The 19,582-nt window shown below is 44.6% G+C and overlaps 1 protein-coding gene across 6 annotated transcripts in view; it reads left to right on the plus strand.

Annotated features, from left to right (window-relative positions):
* WDFY3 (WD repeat and FYVE domain containing 3) overlaps window positions 1–19,141 on the plus strand; it is a 280,545-nt gene extending 261,404 nt beyond the window's left edge. For all 6 annotated transcript variants that reach the window (XM_032862498.1, XM_032862480.1, XM_032862488.1 and 3 more), the window contains 8 exons: window positions 686–844; window positions 3,841–4,020; window positions 7,206–7,388; window positions 8,489–8,585; window positions 10,940–11,263; window positions 11,850–11,961; window positions 12,345–12,542; window positions 15,733–19,141. In XM_032862498.1, coding sequence (XP_032718389.1) covers window positions 686–844; window positions 3,841–4,020; window positions 7,206–7,388; window positions 8,489–8,585; window positions 10,940–11,263; window positions 11,850–11,961; window positions 12,345–12,542; window positions 15,733–15,856 — 1,377 coding nt within the window. In that variant the 3' untranslated portion in view covers window positions 15,857–19,141. The remainder of the gene's footprint in view (window positions 1–685; window positions 845–3,840; window positions 4,021–7,205; window positions 7,389–8,488; window positions 8,586–10,939; window positions 11,264–11,849; window positions 11,962–12,344; window positions 12,543–15,732) is intronic.
* The last annotated feature ends 441 nt before the right edge of the window (window positions 19,142–19,582 follow it).

Below are 19,582 nucleotides of genomic sequence, written 5' to 3' on the forward strand. Positions count from 1 at the left end.
GTCCTTAGCCAGCCAGGTAGTCAACATTTTTGACCACTACAAGAGGCTCTTTATGGTGAATCACCGAAAGCCCACTTACTGCTTCAGTACGCTTAAGTGGCGGATGGAAAACCCGTCAGCCCATCACCCAGGTGGCAGCAGCCTCCGTGTGGAGTCCCATAGCAGTTCTTGAGAGGCCCTGCGTCGTGCCCGTCCGGTGCCCTGTGCTTGCCCTCTCCTGGTCCCCTCCAGATGGCGGGCAGGATCTAGTTTGCGCAAGTCTATGCATTGCGCTGTGACACAACCCTGTTTAGTTAACCTCATTAAACGGCAGCCCTCCTGATTCCTGCTTACCTCTAACTGGCTACAGCAAACACCTCCTCCTACCAGATTCTCCCCTGGATCGTATACAGCATCATAGTCGGAACGTCATTTTCTAGGGCTGGAGAAGCTGGAGACACCCAATAGGAGCAAAGTCCTTTTCGTTATGGTTTCTCACAGCAGCTGTAGTTGGGAGGCCGTAGGGTTCAGGGTTCAGGGCAAAGCATCAGTGGAAATGCTGCAGAGTGAATCCAGCCTGGAGTGTACATGCGTTTGCCTGTGAGGCGCCTGCCTGAGGGTTCTCCTTCACTCAGTGTGCTCACTGGGATCCAGAAGCTGATAGTACTTGATGGCATACGTGTCTCACATCTGTTTTATTTTACAGGTGGTGACTGTTTACGAATGTTTGTCTGAATGGGGCCAGATTCTCTGTGCAATCTGCCCCAACCCCAAGCTGGTCATCACAGGTGGAACGAGCACAGTTGTGTGTGTCTGGGAGATGGGCACCTCGAAAGAAAAGGCTAAGACCCTCACTCTCAAACAGGTAACAGAATAAACAGAAGATGGACATACCCATCCTGGCAGTCTGCACTCTAGAGAAACTACAAAACTTCTTTAATTCCAAGGTGCTTCAGATATAATGGACAAAATAAAAAAAATAATGTTCTTTTGCTAGAAATGGGTCTTTAAATAAAAGAAATGAAATCAGGTGGTACTATTCTAAAAATAATCTAAGCTGGTCCTTTTTTAAAATCTGAAGCAAGCTGTCTTTAGGTAATATATTTTTTAATATGGGGAGCTTGGGGGCTGAGTCAGTTGAGCATCTGACTCTTGACTCTTGATTTCGGCTCAGGTCATGATCTCGGGGTCATGGGTTCGAGCCTGGTGTGGGGCTGCACTGGGTATGGAGTCTGCTGTGAGATTCTTACCGTCTTTCTCTCCCTCCACCTCCGCCCCTCCCCATGCTCACTTGTGTAAGTGCTCTCTCTTTCGCTCTCTAAAAATAAGTAAGGGGTGCCTGGGTGGCTCAGTTGGTAAAGTGTCTGTCTTTGGCTCAGGTCATGATCTCCGGGTCCTGGGATCGAGCCCTGCATCAGGCTCCCTGCTCATCGGGGAGTCTGCTTCTCCCCCTTGTGCTCTATCTCTATATATCTCTTGATCTCAAATGAATAAATAAAAATAATAATAGTAAGTAAATAACATACATGTAAATTTTATTGTATTTAAGTAATACATTTGAGCCTTAAACAACAGGGGTTTGAACTGTCCTAGTCCACTTATATACAGACCTTTTTTTGATAAACCTAGTACAGTGAATGTATTTTCTTCTCCTTGTGATTTTCTTAGTAATATTTTCTATTGTTTACTTTATTATAAGAATACAATATGTATACAAAATATCTGTTACATGACTATTTTTGTTATCAGTAAGGCTTCCAGTCAACAGTAGGCTACTGGTAATTAAGTTTTGGGGGAGTCAGAAGTTACCCAGTTAGAAAGTTAGTCAAAAGTTAGATTTTTTTTTTAATTTTTTTTTTTTTAAAGATTTTTATTTATTGACAGAGAGAGATCATAAGTAGGCAGAGAGGCTGGCCAAGAGAAAGAGGGAAGCAGGCTCCCTGCTGAGCAGAGAGCCTGATTCTGGACTCGATCCCAGGACCCTGAGATCATGACCTGAGCTGAAGGCAGAGGTTTAACCCAGTGAGCCACCCAGGCACCCAAAAGTTAGATTTTTGACTGCGTAGGGGTCGGTACCCCTAACCTCCATGTTGTTCAGGGTCAGCTGTGTTGCCTGTAAATTGGATTTTTCTAATCAAAATTATGTTTGCTATTGATTCATATTATTTTCCTTCTGGGCGATTTCCATTCAGCCGAACCAGTAAATCTTTGATTCTTCTTTATCTCTTTCCTCATTTATCATTTGATTACTTATTATCTACTTTAACAAAATTTTACCTAAAGCAAGATACTGTTTATAATTAGGCCATCCTTTTTTTAACATTTGATTTGTGAGTGAATTTGCCATAAAGTTTTTTTTGATGCAGTATACATCTAAGTGTATAAGACAAATTTGAGAAACAGTGTAACAATATCTGTCATTTATTGAGCACTTAGTATGTTCAGAGCACTATGCTGGGAGTTTAAAAATGTAAAACTCCAGTCCTCATGATTCTGCAGGGTAGTTGATAAACCCTTTTGATTCCTGAAAATACCACTGCTTGAAGAGATTCAGACACATGCCCCAGTCACATTTAGTGTAGAGCCAGGATGTGAATTCAGTTCTGTGGGATGATAAGGGTATTTTCAAGCCAGATGTAGACAGTGGTGTCTTAAATGTCTGTGGAAGGGATGGAACCCCTTGCACTTAACACCACTGGTCATGTGTATCAGCCAGAAACGTCAGTGGTTGCTAAGTCTAAAAATGGGCCACATAAAAAGATAGTGTTGATATGAGCAAATACAGGGTTCACATTGTAGTTTGCTGATCCAAACTCTCTGGCTCACAATATTTTCCATTTAGAAAATAGACTTTGAAGCTAGTGTGCCAGCCAGTAACCCCTCAGGAGAAGTCAATTCTTATTTAAAACAGCCTCTTGGGGTTTGCTAAGCATACAGAAAGGATTTATATATGACCAAAAATTGTAAGCCAACTCATTATTTAAGTAGTTAAATACTCAAGAACTCTTTTTTTTTTTTTTTTTAAGATTGTATTCGTTTGAGAGAGAGACAGAGAACACAAGCAGGGTGAGGGGCAGAGGGAGAGGAAGAAGCAGGCTCCCCACTGAGCAAGGAGCCCCATGCAGGCCTCGATCCCCGAACACTGGGATCATGACCTGAGCCAAGAGCAGATGCTTAATCGACTGAGCCACCCGGGTATCCTAATACTCAGGAGCTCTTAACAGTAATCTGAATCTTCTCTGAAATGCTTGTTCTCCCACATTGCCATTTCCCTGGGTCCTGTTTCTCTTCATGTTCTAGCAAAAGACAGAAGTTCCTGTTCTAGTCTGAAGAAGATCTCTTGGGCACAGATGTGTCCAGGTTAGTAACAGGAGCTCAGCACACTTCCCTTCATCTTGCTAGGACCATGTACCATCACCATGCAGGCCTCACCGTGTGTGCGTTTTTTTAAAGATCCATCCAGTTGTAGTTCCTTAGATGAACAGGAGACAGTGGCAGAAAAGAATCAATGCCCAGTTTAAATTCTGTGCTTTGCGGGGGCCATAGCTAATGTATTTCCATGTAGAAATGAGAGGAAGAAACCCAAACTGGGTGGCAGCTGCCATTCTCCCTTCTAAGATTCTAATCCAGGTCTGGGAAAGAAGTGATGTAAAAAGGGAGGTCAGAGCCTCCAGAGTCCCCCAGACTTCTCTGTTCCCCTGGCAGGTTGAGGCATGTACAGTCGGCAAAGAAGAAAGACATGGCAGACACTGCTACTGCCAGCACACGCTCCCCTCACTCCTAGTACATTCAGGACCTTCTGGAGCCCCTCAAGGAGCACAGTCATGGTGATCAGCTCGTTTTTTCTGTTCTACTTCATAGGCCTTACTTGGCCACACGGACACTGTCACCTGTGCCACAGCGTCATTGGCCTATCACATAATTGTCAGCGGGTCCCGTGACCGAACCTGCATCATTTGGGATCTAAACAAACTGTCCTTCCTAACCCAGCTCCGAGGACATCGTGCTCCAGTTTCTGCTCTTTGTATCAATGAGTTAACAGTAAGTATTCAATTGCCCACTTGGTTTACGGTTGGGAAGACAAGTATTTCTGGCTAATATAAACAAAAATTGTCTCTGTTTTCTATGTTGATAGACACTCATTTCATAAATGCTACTACATGTTTTTTGATTTATGCAAAAAGAAAATGGATATTAAAGTTTGTAACTCAAATACCTTAAAATACATTTACTGCTGCATACCTTGAAGAGCAAGATTTGGTTCAAAACCACGTTCTAGAATAGGCATTTTTTTTTAAATAAGGAATTTGTTGGATCTATTAGGAATGTTAAAATTGTGGGCCGCCTGGGTGGCTCAGTGGGTTAAGCCTCTGCCTTTGGCTCAGGTCATGATCTGAGGGTCCTGGGATCCAGTCCCACATCAGGCTTTCTGCTCAGCAGGGAGCCTGCTTCCCCCTCTCTCTCTGCCTGCTTCTCTGCCTACTTGTGATCTCTCTCTCTGTCAAATAAATAAATAAAATCTTAAAAAAAAAAGAATGTTAAAATTGTGTTGAAATTTTTATGAAATACATTCAGATTCTTTATTTACTATGTAAGGTGAAAAGAGTAACATTTGGGTAACCAAATGAGCAGAATTGTTACAGGACTATTTTGCAAAGTTAATCCCAAGCTCACTGAAGAATATTATCTCTTCTCAAAAATAAATATTTTACATATAAATAAGTAAGTCAGCGTAAAATAAATGCACAGGCCTGGGAGTCCCCCGTGGAGACCACGCCCACCTGAGGTGAGGAGAGGAGAGTCATTGCTGAGCTCTGTGGGGAAGCAAGAGAAGCTAGGAGTAGGTTATACAAAGACTAAGGTCCCTGTGTCTGCAGGACAGGTTACCGTGTTCGTATGTTGGTGATGCCCATGGATGCAAATCAGTCTTGCAGAATGACCGGAACTCCTCAGCCTCACTGCTTCTTCGCTCTGCATACTCATTCCCTCCCTTACCCTTAGCTCTGTCCTGGGGTCCTCTTGTGTCACCCCATGTAGCCACATCATATCATCACCCACACAGACAGTTTTCCTTTGGAGGAACGTAACATCATTAATTTCTGCCAGAAGATACAGAGTAGTATGCTTTTAGTTAATACCTTGTAGTCAGTCAAAGAAGAAAGAAAAAGAAATTTAGTTGTAGTGAATGGCATGTAGAGTATCTGATAATAGTAAGAGTGGTCAGACCAGGCAAAGAAGGGGGAGTATGCATATATACCAAAAATTCATTTTTTGGTATATCTGAAAAGTTTGAGATGCTTTTACAACAGCATCTTGGGTTGGTCCTACAAACACATGTCCCTAAGAGCTTTACGAAAACCTCAATACAGCAGAATAGCTCTGACCTGGCCGGGTTCCTCTGAATCAAATGCTTCATGGCACAATTTTGAGCGCTTTGTTTTAGAGTCGTTTTTCACTTAAATGCTGAGAATTTCGTTTATAGTTGGTCATTATTCATGAAGTTATTCTGCAATGGATTGCAGTAATTCCAGCAGACACCACAGATGTGTTTGATTTTTCCCTTTTACAGTGTTTTTGTATCTCTTAATAATGCGTGAAAAGATTTCTATTTCTGTCATATTTTTGCAGCCAGTATCAGGTGTGCTTATTTCAGTCAGCATTTGGGGCATCAGCGACCCTGTGGCTGCCCTTTAGCTCCTCCTATGTTTGGTGCCCGTAGCCACAGGATTTGCTCTAATGCTCTCTCATTGAGGCACCCTGGAGCGCTGCGCCTCTCGCAGGGCAGAATGGAGCAGCGGCCTCTCCTCTCTCGCACAGACTGAGGCCATTAATTACAACACAGCTGCTCAAACTCACTGTCCGAGGTGGTTCAGTGGCTGAATCCCAGGTAGACATAGCAGTGCTTGGCTAAGTAACACTTTTGTCTGGCTTTTGGTTTTGTTCTTGCCATTGTGGTAGAAGGACAGAGGGACAAAGAGACCAGTAACAAGACCAGCACAGGGTGGTTTGGGAAAGCCCCAAGCCTCCTTATCTTGCCATCCTTGGCTCCCTCTTCCCTTCTTCCTTGAGTTGATGCATCTGTTCAGCTTCTAGTTTCCCCCTGCTTTGGATGGCTGTCTTCCTATTTCTGTAGGTCCCCATGTGCCTGCGGACTGTACTGAGATCCCCCAGGGCATTTCTGGAGTCAGTGCCTAGCATCAGTGACATCCAGGCTGCCTTGGGGATACGAAAAGCACCATGGTGTGGTACATAAGCTTTGGGGCCAGAAAAGGCTGGATTCAAATCTTTATCCTGTGATTTTAGGCAGATTACTTAAAGTCTATGCAGCTGACTTTGCTCCCTCCCAAAGCAGGGCTAGTAATAGCTAACCTCCTAGGTGTTGACAGGATGAAATGGATGGCAGAAGTGTCCTCTACTCGAACTGACACACAGTAGATGCTCTGGAAGTGTCTTCATTCCTGTAGCAGGCGTGGGCAGGATTCTCACCAGGTTGGGTAGAGCCCTGCCTGGTCGAGTTTAAGGGAAGAGCTTGTTCTTTTCTATCTTTGGAGCTTACGAAAACCTGAGGTAACAGCTTAGGGAGTCTGCAGGTTTATCCAGTTGGCCAAGAAGTGACCTATATTCTAATTTTCTTTTTTTCCTCATCTCCTCCCCTTATTATGAATACAAACTATAAAGTGGGATGCTACAGTGCTGCCAACATTTCATCGTTATTTATTGAAAAGGGAGATACAACTGTATCTAGACTGAGAGATTTCTCTTCTGCCTTATGCTGTTGGTGATTGGACTCATTTTGTAAAATTCAGCAGAGGTGGATTCCTGGCTCTAAATGAAAGGTAGAAATGGGTTTTATAAACAAAGCGAGGCATGAGAGTAGTGCCTCACTCCTTAGGTCACAGGCAGCTTTCCCAGGAGTAAAGCATGATGCAGCAGTGTGCTGGGTCATATGCTGAGAGCGGGGACAGGTTCCTACCTGTGTCTGTGTGTGAGACCACCCCAGCCACAGCATCTGCTCCCCCATGAATTCTTTAAGAGGCCTCTTCATTCGGGGTGTGTTTTTAGGTCAGCAAGCACTGAATTCCAGGCTACCTCAGAAATTCCGAGCCACCGGTTGAAGAACTTAAAAGGTTTTTTTGAGAGCTAGGCCAAAGGTTGACTTTGCTTCTGAAACCAGAATGTGCTACGCAGGGAGCAAAGAGAGTGAAGAGGCTGTTTTACTTTCTCAGGGGGACATCGTGTCCTGTGCTGGCACATACATCCATGTGTGGAGCATCAATGGGAACCCGATTGTGAGCGTGAACACGTTCACAGGCAGGAGCCAGCAGATTGTCTGCTGCTGCGTGTCGGAGATGAACGAGTGGGACACACAGAACGTCATAGTAACGGGACACTCAGACGGCGTGGTGCGGGTAAGTCCTCTATAAGGGAACATGCTAGGCACTTGCCGCCCTGATTACCTGAGACCCATGGAGCTGTCCGTGGTGAAAGATACCTGAACAGGTGGTGGTGGTAGTGAGCAAACTCTTGCTCAGATTCAAATGAGCCACAGCCGCTGTGTTCTCCGACAAGGGGAACATCGGTGACTTGGCCCCTTTCCTTACCGCTGAGTCAATCTGTTAGTGCCACTCACCACTGGACAGCTTCACCCAAGTTCAGTTAAACATGATTTCCATGTCACCATAGATTGCTAAAAATGGAAATTGCTGAAGTATTGGCTTTTCGGCCTCTCAGATGGCTTCTTGAGGAAAACAGGGAGTGTCTCTTGTCTACAGAGAATCACAGCTGGAAAATCCTTTCCAGGGACCCACGTTGTCCAGTCCCTGTCCCTGACTTCACCTGAATCCTAGTTTATCCCCTTCGTAGTTTTCTTTGTGTTGGGCGTCTGCAAGCAATAGAACCCATGGATTATTTACCTTCACAGTCTCTTCAAATACTTGGGTCTCTCAGGAGATTTTCCTTCGTGTCTATTTTCTTGAGCTGTGCTCTTTGTAAAAGCAGAGAGCAGCTGATTGGTGCCCTGTCGTCACACTGGCTGAGCAAAGATGAGGCTCTCAGGCCCCACCCCACACACTCTGCACCTCAGACAACAGGCACACCTCGACGTCTGCGGTCTCCAGAGCTGTGTTTCAGAGAACTCCGTTCATGAGGCGTTTAGGGGAAAGCTCACACTCAAATGCGTTTGGGGATCCTGCTTACTGTATGCCTTCATGTGTTCAAGGCTCTTGGGTTTTTGTCAGAAGTAAGTGTTCAACCAGTAAGTTGAACCATGTTGTTCCGATTTACTTGACCACAATCCTTTTCCCTCCACCACGAAACACCCAACAACATCTCAAGGAACCCAGTTCGGGAGCATAGTTCTCTCCCACAGTTTTCAAGAGGGAAATTTAATTAGACATAAGACACAGACATAAGAGAAACCTGTTTAACCCCAAGAGATCATCTTCATTTACATGTAAATTGTTTCTTTAAGCTGCTTAACTTTTTTATTTTCATACTTACTTAAATTCAGTTTTGGAGAATGGAATTTTTGCAAGTTCCTGAGACACCAGCTCCTGAACCTGTTGAAGTCCTAGAAATGCAGGAAGACTGTCCAGAAGCACAAATAGGTATTGGATACTTTCTAATTATTCTATAGTTTTCATATTTCTTGTTTGTTTAAAGTCACCGTGGATAAACTCACATCAAATAGCATAAACCGTGGCCTAAGGTCAAGTGTGGCTGTCAGAGGTACGACTGCCCCCCAGCACGGGAGGTTGTGGGGTAGGCACCCCTCGACTTGGCCAGCTCACCAGGTAGTACGTGGTGTGCTAGTATCGGTGCTTGGCTTTCTCATCCTAGTAGGGCTAATACAGCCGCTGGCTTCCCGGGGTACCAGAGGCTCAGGCTTTCACTTCAGAAAATACAGAGCACACCTGGAGGGCGCAGGGGTGGACAAGTCAGACGGCCCCAGTCCCACATCTGTTGTGCTTGTCACTTCAGGTTCAGTCTTTGTGACAGGCTGGCATCATGTTTGTAAGGTATTCACAGAGGCAGACCAGAATCCCCACCCTAGTCCTGCCTTTGGAAAAGGGCTTTTATTGAGACTGAAGCTTAGTGCTCTGTACTCTTATTATTACCTGTTTTTTGTGCAACCCTTAAAGATTTTCCAAAGAATACAGAGATGGATGATTGCTATACAGAGTAACTAGAAGCCGTGCCATAAACCCAGGCTGAGATCTGCTCTGGGTTGCTCATCTCCAGAAACGTTACCCCCTTTGATTTAGAACGATTGGTTCTAAACCGAGAGGAACAGGGTTTTAACTTTGACCTTCAGATTGTTTCTGTGTGATTAACTTTTGTACACTGAGAATTCCACTTGAGTTTGATGATATGAGGGAAAGGACTTATTATCAGAAAGGCATAAATCACTTCTCTTTGTAAGCCGAAAATAGTTTCTACTTCAGTTGCCAGAAAACAGAAGTGATCCAATGGGCAGGGTGTTTTAATGCTTATAGTACCTTAGTGCATGTAAGTTTCTGTATAGTCCATTGCAGCTCCACTAAAAAGGTCATCTGGGTGTTTGGGGACATAAAAATCCAATTCAGTTCCATTAGTATTTGGGGGTTACCTGTTGGGTATCAGACAGTGGATTAAGCAGTCCTAGGAGAAGTCTGCCCTTTCCTTGAACAAAGGTTTACGTGAGTAACAGCAGAAGATGAGATGAATAAGGTAGAGTGGTCACATTTAGGAAGGAGATACTGGTATGTCTTTTTTCTTCTTATATATTCATATCATGGACAGAGTTTGATAGAAGTGTCAGAGGGGAGAGCAGCCCACAGAGAAGGGTTGGCTTTGGACAGCATAGGACTGGCAGGGCTCGAAGGCAGTTTCCTGGGTGAAAAGAAAGGCAAGCCAGTGGTTCAGCGGAAATGAAAGCCATTTCTAAGACTGCTCATCAATGAAGACCTTAAATTTCATGGTCATAAGCCACTGAGATGAAAAAAAATTAGCTAACTAGACTACTAGTGTTAGTACAAGGAAGGCAAACTAATTTCTCTTGCTAAAAAAAATACTTAGAGTGAGCTGGTGCCCGTACACTTGTTCCTACTTTTCTTTTTTTCTAATTCTATATATTTATTTCTTATAAATTTTCTCTCCAGCAGCCTCTATTGCAAGAGAGTAGGGAGTTGGGTTGAGGAAATGCGTAATAACAATGGGAAGAAGGGAAAACCCCACATCAATAGACTAAAGCTTTCATCAATAATTGATTCATCTACGTTGTCATTTATACTGACTGCCACATGGAAGGCACTGTGCTTGGGGCCCCTTCTCTCAAGCTGACCACTGTCTTGTAGAAAGATTGTCCAAAAGTAATAGTTTGGGTGGGCGAACTCAGACACGAGAGGCGTGCAACTGTTTAAGGAGTCCAGAAGAGTGGGAATTCCTTTCAACTGTAGGCACCAGGTAAGATTCTAGAGAAAACAGTGTTGGAGCTGTGCCTTGAGAGACGAGTAACATGCGAACACGAGATTGGTAAGAGGGGTCTAGTAGGGCCAGCCACACGAGCAGCCTTCCCCGTGAGTGGGAGCAGGACTCCGTGGAGAACAACGTCGGCGCCAGCCAGCTGAACTGTGGTAGGGAGCATGCGGCAGGCGCTGAGAAGTTTGCAAAGGCAGGTTTGGGCCAGATGGTAAAGCAGGAATGTCAACCTAAGAATTTTGGCCAAAGCATTCTTTAAACTCAGAAATTCCTTGGGGGGGGGGGGTTGTTTTGTTTTGTTTTAACTTTTTGCTATATGTAATCTAGCTGAAAATTCTGGGGGGGTTTTTTGTTGTTTTTTTTTTTTTAATATTGTTCTACTTAGTTTAAAATGCTGTGTGTATCGTGTCTTAACTTATAGAAGAAAAGCAGCAGTAGGACAAAGCTGGGTCTAACCATAATGTGTGTGTGTGTCTCCTCTTTCTCCCCGTGCATTACCCAGGGCAGGAAGCCCAGGATGAGGACAGCAGCGATTCGGAAGCAGATGAGCAGAGCACCAGCCAGGAACCCAAGGATGTGCCCAGTCAGCCCAGCAGCAGCAGCCACAGGCCCCGGGCAGCTTCCTGCCGAGCAGCAGCTGTCTGGTGCACCGACAGCGGCTCCGATGACTCTAGGCGCTGGTCCGACCAGCTCAGCTTGGATGAGAAGGACGGCTTCATATTTGTGAACTATTCGGAGGGCCAGACCAGAGCCCATCTGCAGGGTCCCCTTAACCACCCTCACCCCAACCCCATGGAAGTGCGGAATTACAGCAGACTGAAGCCTGGTAACTTGAAGTCCAGTCATTTTGTTGCTCCTTGTGGGTGACATGAGGGCTGGTGGAGTGAGGCAGTGGGCTGGCTTCTCCCAGTACCCCATGCCCCCTGTACTCCATCCCTGTGACCTACGTCAGCCACCCACAGAGAAGGCCTCTTCAGTTCTTACCCCACAGTGGTGTCTGCTGTACATTGGGCATTTCTAAAAACACCTCCCACCAAAAACTTCCTTCCTTCACAAACCATGAACACTTTTGAAAATGGGCAAGTTACTAATTACAGATAAGTAAATAAACTGTCTGTATGGGTAGCTTTGCCTGTTAGAGAGTTAGAGGCATGGTTCTCAGTGCGAGAGATTCTGTCTTCTTGGGTTGGACATTTCCCCAGTCTTTTCGAACGGGGCGTTCTGACCCGGCCCACGACTGGTGTTAAGCACTGCTTCACCTGCCGTCAAGGCAGCGGCTGCTGGGACAGGGAGAGCTGCTCTAATGGGATGTTGCAACCCCCTAGCTTGCGAGGCCGCTGTATGAGGGTACGCCTACCGAATGCTGGCTTCTCCCACTTCAGGGTGTCCTGTCTTGCCCTTTTGCTCTCCAGGGTACCGGTGGGAACGGCAGCTGGTGTTCAGGAGCAAGCTAACTATGCACACGGCCTTTGATCGGAAGGACAATGCACACCCCGCAGAGATCACCGCCCTGGGTGTCTCCAAGTAAGTGCCCGACCTTGCCAGCTGTACCCTTCCCCCGCCCCGCCCCATGGAGTCACTTGCTTAGCCCTGGTCCACACATCCAAACCCGTCTTTGGGGAAACATTTCATTTGCGGTACCACACAGTGCTTGAACAGGCCAGTCAGCAGAAGGCGGCAGTGCATGGAGTTTAAAATCTCTGTTCTTCGAGGTTACAGCGAGATTTGATCCAGAGAGTGTAAATTCAGGCTCGGTTCTACTTTTGTCTCCTCACACACACAGCCCCCCACCGCAGCCCACGCGTCCACGGAAACCTGCAGAATCTCCGGGCTGACGGGGGCGCTCTTCAGCCATGCGGCTCTGTGGCGGCCTTCCCAAGGTGACTCCTGTGTTGTGTCTCCTGCAGGGATCACAGCAGGATCCTCGTTGGTGACAGTCGAGGCCGAGTGTTCAGCTGGTCTGTGAGTGACCAGCCCGGTCGCTCTGCTGCTGACCACTGGGTGAAGGATGAAGGAGGAGACAGCTGTTCCGGCTGCTCCGTGCGGTTTTCTCTGACGGAGAGACGGCACCATTGCAGGAACTGCGGCCAGCTCTTCTGCCAGAAGTAAGATGAGGCGCCGGTGTTTTGAATTTCTGTGGGCCTGGCCCCTGAGATGTGGATTACACCCCTGCACGGAGCTCCTCCTGTGCCCCGGGGTCCCCAGCACACAGTGCCGCGATGCTCTAAACCAGCCTTTACTTTCCCCTTGTTCTTTTATCACAACTGTGAACTACTTCTGTCCTATTGAAAAATATGGAAAGAATCAACCCAGACACCTGGTCCTGCGTGACTCAGAACAGGGAGGTGCTGCTGGCCCACTGTGTTTGCTTATAAAACATTGTGGTTGTGTGTCCTCACCCCTCTCCCCTCCCCTCCAAGTCTTCTACTCTGAGTGTGTGTTGTCTCCATAAACAATAGTGCAGTATTGTTCCGTGGGGTTTCTGTTTTACACAAATACAGCATGCTGTCTGTACCTCCTGTAGTTTCCCTTTTTTTTCTTTTTTTTTTTTTTTTTACTCAACACTGTTGAGTAAAACTCCACATAGCTGTTTTCATCTGTCTTTTGTGTGAATGTGTCAGAATTCATCTACTTCCCTTTTGGTGGACTCCTAGGGGACTGGTGCACATTCCCAGTGCTCTGACCAGGGCTGCAGGACACACCCTAACAAACACCCTCCCGAGAGGTGAGCTAGAGCGTCCAAGAGGAGGGAGCTCTGACTAGAGCTGACAGATCACAAACTGAGCTGCCATAGATGCTGTCAGATGGGTCTCAGGAACCGGTGCTGCTTGTCACCATCCCCGGGCTGGCTGGGCAGGGTCTCCCAGCTCTGCGGGCCAGGGACTGCCACCCGTGCTCACTCCAGCTGGGCCGGGAGCCTCGTCACTTGCTGTTGTAACTGGCAGCGCAGCTGATGTGGAACAGCTGAGCATTGGCTTCTTGGCTGTTTGAGTTTGCTCTTGGGTAACATGGCCCATTTTCCTTTTAGGTTTGCTGTCTTTTTTCCCCCCTGTACTTGAGGAGTTCTTTATTTACTCTGGATTCTAATTCTTTGTCTTTTCTACAGCTTGCAGATAACTTCTGCTGGTCTGTGGCTTGCATTTTCACTTTATATATGTTTTTTCTGGCACATAGGTCTCTTACTTCTTGTGATTTTTGCTTTTTTGTGGCTTAAGAAATCGTTCCCTGTGACCGTAAAGACAGCTTTGCATATTTTCTTTTATGAGGTTCAGGGTTTTGTTTTTCACACTTAGGTCTTTGGGTCCAAATACACTTGGAGTGTATCTGGAGGTATGTTTTGTAGTGAGGATCTGTTTTAATTCCCTTGTGTGGGGAGTCTGTTGTCCCCCACTGTTAATCTGGATGCTGTCTTTCCAAACTGCAGACCCACACATGTGTGTACAGTCCTCTTGTTCTGTGGCAGACCACGGAAAGGACCCCACAGGCAGCACTCTCTAATGCTGACACTGCTTAACTCTAGAAATACTTTCACAGAATCATGAGCTGTGTGATTGTTTCTGAGCTGGTTACTGGTCTCGTGGGCACCAGCGTATTGGAAATGGTGTGGTCCTTGGTGTATACTGATCAGATGCTCCCTGGGTTCCTGTCCATTGTGTCATCTCAGGCACGTTACTGACCCTCTCTAGGCCTGTTTTTTTATCCGTAAAATGTGCATAATTATACCTCTCCTCATAGAGATGCTGAGAGAACAGTGAAATCATGTGTGTGAATTTTATAAAACACCAAGTGTAAAGTCTGGCAATATAGGTGTTCAGTAAAAGATGTTATTGTAGTGTTTTTTTTTTACCCTCCAGATTACTGTCTTAAACCTTTTTCCTGGGAAGTCCAATTCAAGATGAGGTAGACAGATTGTTGGTGTCAGCCTTTCCTTATGGGACTTTCTATGAGGTTGGCAGAGGATTCTGTCTCAGGGTTCTGTGCTTTGAGAGGCCCACTCTACAAAACCTAATAATCTAGTAATTTTTGATAGTAACACCCCCGTATGTACACTGGCACACATTATTCCTTGTCATGTTTTAACTTTCCAAATACTATTTAAAGGTAGATAATGCTTTAAATTACGCATTGCTATCAGATGTCCGGTGGAGGCTATATTTGAAAAATGAACCCCACAGTGATTGATTTTGGTAGAGCAGACACAGAAGGCAGAGCAGAGCCCTGCCCACGTTCTTTGTGTCCCTCAGTTGTTGGGAGAGTTTGTCAGCACTTCCTTTTCGTTGAGAGAGAGAGAGTGTGAGCAGTGGGGAGGGAGAAAGGGGGAGAGAGAGAATCTTAAGCTGGCTCCACGCCCAGCACAGAGCCCAATGTGGGGCTTGGTCTTGTGATCTGAGCCGAAATCAAGAGTTGGACATTTAACCAACTGAGCCACCTAGGTTTCCTGACAGTTTGTCAGAACTTCTGGGGCTGTCATCAAAGTCCCAAGTCCAAGAACAGCCCTTTAAACCCCTTAAGCTGGTGACACTTTGTTTTTCCTCTGGACACCTTTACTGGTAGATCACTGGAGGAAAATAATTTTCTGTTTCAGTCTCACGAAAAGGCAAGCTTAAAGTGGTTAAATGCCACATCCAAGGTCACACCCTGCTTTATTCCAGGAAGAGGAATATTTTTTAAAGAATTTGAACACCTCTTAAGTAGGGTCTACTTCATGGAATTCTATCAAGATAAACAGAAAATAAGAACATTTGGACCAGACACAAAACCCAAACTACTGTTCAAGAAATCACCAGGGGGTAGATCAAACAGTGTTTAAAAGCCCAGAGGAACTTGATAGTGACCAAAGAGTCTTTCAAAACGAGTAGTAAGTCTTCTGCCAAGAGAAAAAAGTTAAGCTCTGAGTAAAGACGTTGACATTTCTCCCATGTTTACAGGGCCTGAGAGCCTGTCCTGCATGGGAAGAATGGGCTCACAGCTGTTCAGATCTTTTGGCTTCATCCTGTAGGGAAATCTTGCCTTTAAAAAAAAAAAAAATTCACTTCAGTCTCATAGAGAGCTTGCCTTGGTTTAATACTACTTTTCCTCATACACTGAAACAAATAATATGGTGTTTTTTCTGGTCCCGGGTGAGCCACACACCACAAACCTGTATGTCTTCAGCATTCTTCTGGCATTATACTTCTGTGTCTTGGGCATTACGGTGCCAGCTTTCTGTTCAACTTCTAAGTTTGTTTTTCTTGGCCCAGTGACCAAACTTGTGTGGTGAGGACCTGTAACTACTTGATTTTGCTTTTCTTTTAGGTGCAGTCGGTTTCAGTCGGAGATCAAACGCTTGAAAATCTCATCGCCGGTGCGCGTGTGTCAGAACTGTTACTATAACCTACAGCATGAGAGGGGTTCGGAGGACGGGCCTCGGAACTGTTGAAGATTCCACAAGCTGGTTGCTGATCACGGTCCGTAGACCCCCTTCCTGATTCCCCAGTCACGGCTCACAGCTCGGAGGGCATCGAAGCAGTCTCCGTTTATGCCTCTCTTCACACCATGTGTTTGAAGTGTCGAATTCAAAGGAATCAGTGAATAAACGGGTGTAGAGTGCAGCAGCGGGGCGGACACTGTTCGGGGAACAGCACAAGAACAACAGGAGGTGGTTCCTAGGAGCGACTTTCCCAGTGTCCGATTCTCCCTGTTACCAGTAGCTGTCTCCAAGAGCAAATCCTCACTTACTAACTGTCTTTTCTTGCGTCTCATTTTTATAGATCTACTCATCCTTATTTGGAAAAACCACCACCAACAAAAAAAGGCTTTTAGAAAATGGTTGTAAATCTGACTTCTTTGCAAGTAACTGTGTATATTGTAAATAGGTATAAAGGCCTTTTTTTTTTTTTTTCTAAATAAGGACTTAACTGTCTGTAACATGAGACTTCAAACTAAACCACTAACTCAGTGAGCTACTTACGGTTTGTCTGACATCTCTCACAAATTAATGATAAATATGTTTTTTAAATTCTCAAAGACATTATCTGTGGTCTTTTCTCCCCCCTTTCCAGCCCAGCCTGTGTGCCCGATGTCCTTTCTTTCAAGTTGCCCACAGTATCTCCACTTAAACTAGGCTAGTAACCAAAACAATGCGGACCTTCTTTAGGAAACCGTGTGGGAGACTAAGAGTCCTGCCGTAAGATACCCTGGAAATATCTGGGCATCTTGCTCCTGGCTTCTCGCCACCTCAGTGTTGTTCCAGTGTCCTAAGGCCCCCTGTAAACTCCTCTGTGGACTGCCACGTGGCCATAGTGTCCCCTTCTGAGCATTGCACGGTGGCGGTCAGGTGACCAGTGATGTAGGAGACCGCCCGGCCTCAACTAATGGAGATAGATTTGCATGTAACCCACATTAGCTTCTCTTGCATAGAACATAATAAGGATGTGTCTTCGGTGACACTAATGTTCTACTATAGCTTATTTTCAAAAAAGGGTAAAAAATGAAAAAAGTGTACAGAATTAACATATAAACCTTGTTGTAAAACTGGATCATGTCAGAACTGCTTATAATTAATCTTTACCATTTAATGCCATCTACCTGAAAACAGTGAGATTTATACTGTATCAATGTCTATTTTTTTGTTTTTGCTATGAATATAATTACAGTATTTTAATATTTAGTTATTTAATTTGTTCTACTAGTTGGATACAGAACACACAAATCCAGGGAGACTAAAGCTGGTTGGGGCTTAAGAGAGAAGTTTAGTTTACAGAAAAAAAAGGCTTTGGTGGTGGGATTTTTTTTTTAATGTGTGTTATGTACATATATATAAATATATATATATATATACACATATATATAAAAAAATGAAACAGTTAATGTAGATTTTAACATTTTCAGATATTTAGTGATATTATGAACAATTCTAAAAGCCCTGTGATTTGAAAAAATGTAGACTTATTTATGGCCCAAGCAAGGAAGGACAGGCCTTCACACCCTCCTGGAGGTGTCATACAAGGGACAGTGGCTTCGGCTTTCCCAACTTTCCATCTTTAGGCCCTGGTGACAGGCACACTTATGCACTAAAATGCACATATATGCACATGCATTCAAAAATAGGCATTGGTACAATAGTAATCTTGTACCTAATGGGCTGAAACCAGCTTAAGAACAAATTTGTTCTTCCTGATAACTAGGTCTCCAAGAGAAAATATAAAGGCTGCTTTAGTGCCTTATGCTTACTAAATTTAACCCTTTATTTACCTAGGTTTGAGCCTACCGTCTATTTATGATTACATATCAAAATTGATTAATACACTTCCATTTCTAAAACTTCAAATACTTGTTAATAAAAGGATTATTGGCATTAATACTTTAACTTGAAGAAAAGTTGTGTTCTGTTTTCCTTCCTGTGTCTTAACTCTTCCCCGTGATCCTCCCCTACCCCGGACCCACCATCTTCAATTCTAATAAATAATGCTGGATGTTCAACAGTGGCAGGAATTGTGCTATCACATAGTCGTGGGCTTTGCCCTTGTCCGGCCCTATAGATGAGTTGTAGCAGTGTTATTCTACACTTTTTAAAAGAAGCGTCCTCCTTGTGTCTATGAACCATGTTTACCCCAAACCCAATGGCAGAGGTGTTCTTTAAAGACTTGAATATATGAATGTGTGTAATGTAGTTACTTAAAGGTTATTCCTCTATGTAATATGAAGTTCTATGGGATGAACACTTTTAAACTTTCCGATACAACTTCCATATCTAGAAGGTGGAAACCAAAACCCTCATGATAGTATTTCCTCTGGCAGCTGGTGCTGTGGGCAACTGTTCCATTCAGTGGGGTTTCTTTTCTTTTTGCTTTCTGATGCAGACATCACAAATTACTCACACATGCAAGTACACTCACGTACACAAACTAATCGTTTCTCCTGATGTCTTTCTGTGTTTCGTGTACATTGGTTTACCAACACCTGTTCTCAGCATGTACACCCACCTTCGCGTGGTCTGTGTCCCTTCTCGGAGAGTACCTCACAAGGCTCCTGCCTGATCTGTGTAGTTCATTTGTCTGCCCCCGCCCCCTCCATTCTAACGTCTGCGTGTAGCGCGCAACCGTAACGTCCTGCTTCGGAAGAGGAAAATAGCTGTCCATAGCAGCCGTCCGTCTGGATAATAGCAAAACACTCTAGATAAGTTATTTTGCACTTTCTTATGTATAAAGTTGGTAGAAACTTATTTTTTGCTTTGTATCATTGAAATACATTTTGTTTTGGTAAATGAATTGTGTATAAAATATTTATGCCGTTAAAACTGTTTTTAGAAAGTATTTTTAATTTCAGCAAGTTTGGTTACTTGTTGCATGACTATTAACACAGCTGACTTTTTGTGTCAGTGCAATGTATATTTTTTTGTCCTGTTATTAACTTGTAAGCCCTAGTAACGGCCGATTATTTGTACAGCAACAGAAGTAAATTTGAAGATAACTGGCTAAGACTGGATTGATTGTGGACGTTTGTACTATACTGCGGAATCCAATATCTGTTCTTTGGTGGTTATGTAAAAGGCCTGAAGAATTACTATCTAGTGTGCAATCTGTGATAACTGAATGTTCATTGTATATCTGTCTCTGATACAAAAAGGTAGAGTAACACAATTACAATACATGATTAAATGCAATAGTCCAGGTACTTTTTTTTTTTTCCATTTCCAATAAATACCTACTATTTACCACCCAAAGAAAAAAAGTTGTTTTTAAGCTAGTTTATTCAGGGAAGGAGAAAAAAAACAGAAGGCAGCTATTTCCCTAATCTTTGTGTAGTCCTTTCCGAGTTGTGAATATCTCTTTCAGAAGCTCCTGCTCACAGAAATGGTGGCTGGTAGGGTCTGGTGCAAGCTCTAGTTTGCTCCACCTGTAGATGCTTCCTGCATTGAGCTTCCCCATTGTGCAGGCTTCCTGGGGCTGAGGAGTGTGTGTGTGGACGGCTGCAGGGAGACAGCTCACTTCGGGAGACACGCCTGCAGATGCAAAGGACCCACGGACAAAGCCTGCTTCACGTGGTTTTGGCTCTTTCTCGCTGAGCCTCATTCTCTATCCATCACCTTGTGAAAAGTAAGCAACAGTAAATCATCTATCCCCTACCCCTGCCAGAGTCACATCGGGAATATCTTGGTATCCTG

Source organism: Lontra canadensis, unplaced genomic scaffold (genome assembly GCF_010015895.1).
Source record: "Lontra canadensis isolate GAN:19392208 unplaced genomic scaffold, GSC_riverotter_1.0 scaffold1, whole genome shotgun sequence".
Lineage (NCBI taxonomy): Eukaryota > Metazoa > Chordata > Mammalia > Carnivora > Mustelidae > Lontra > Lontra canadensis.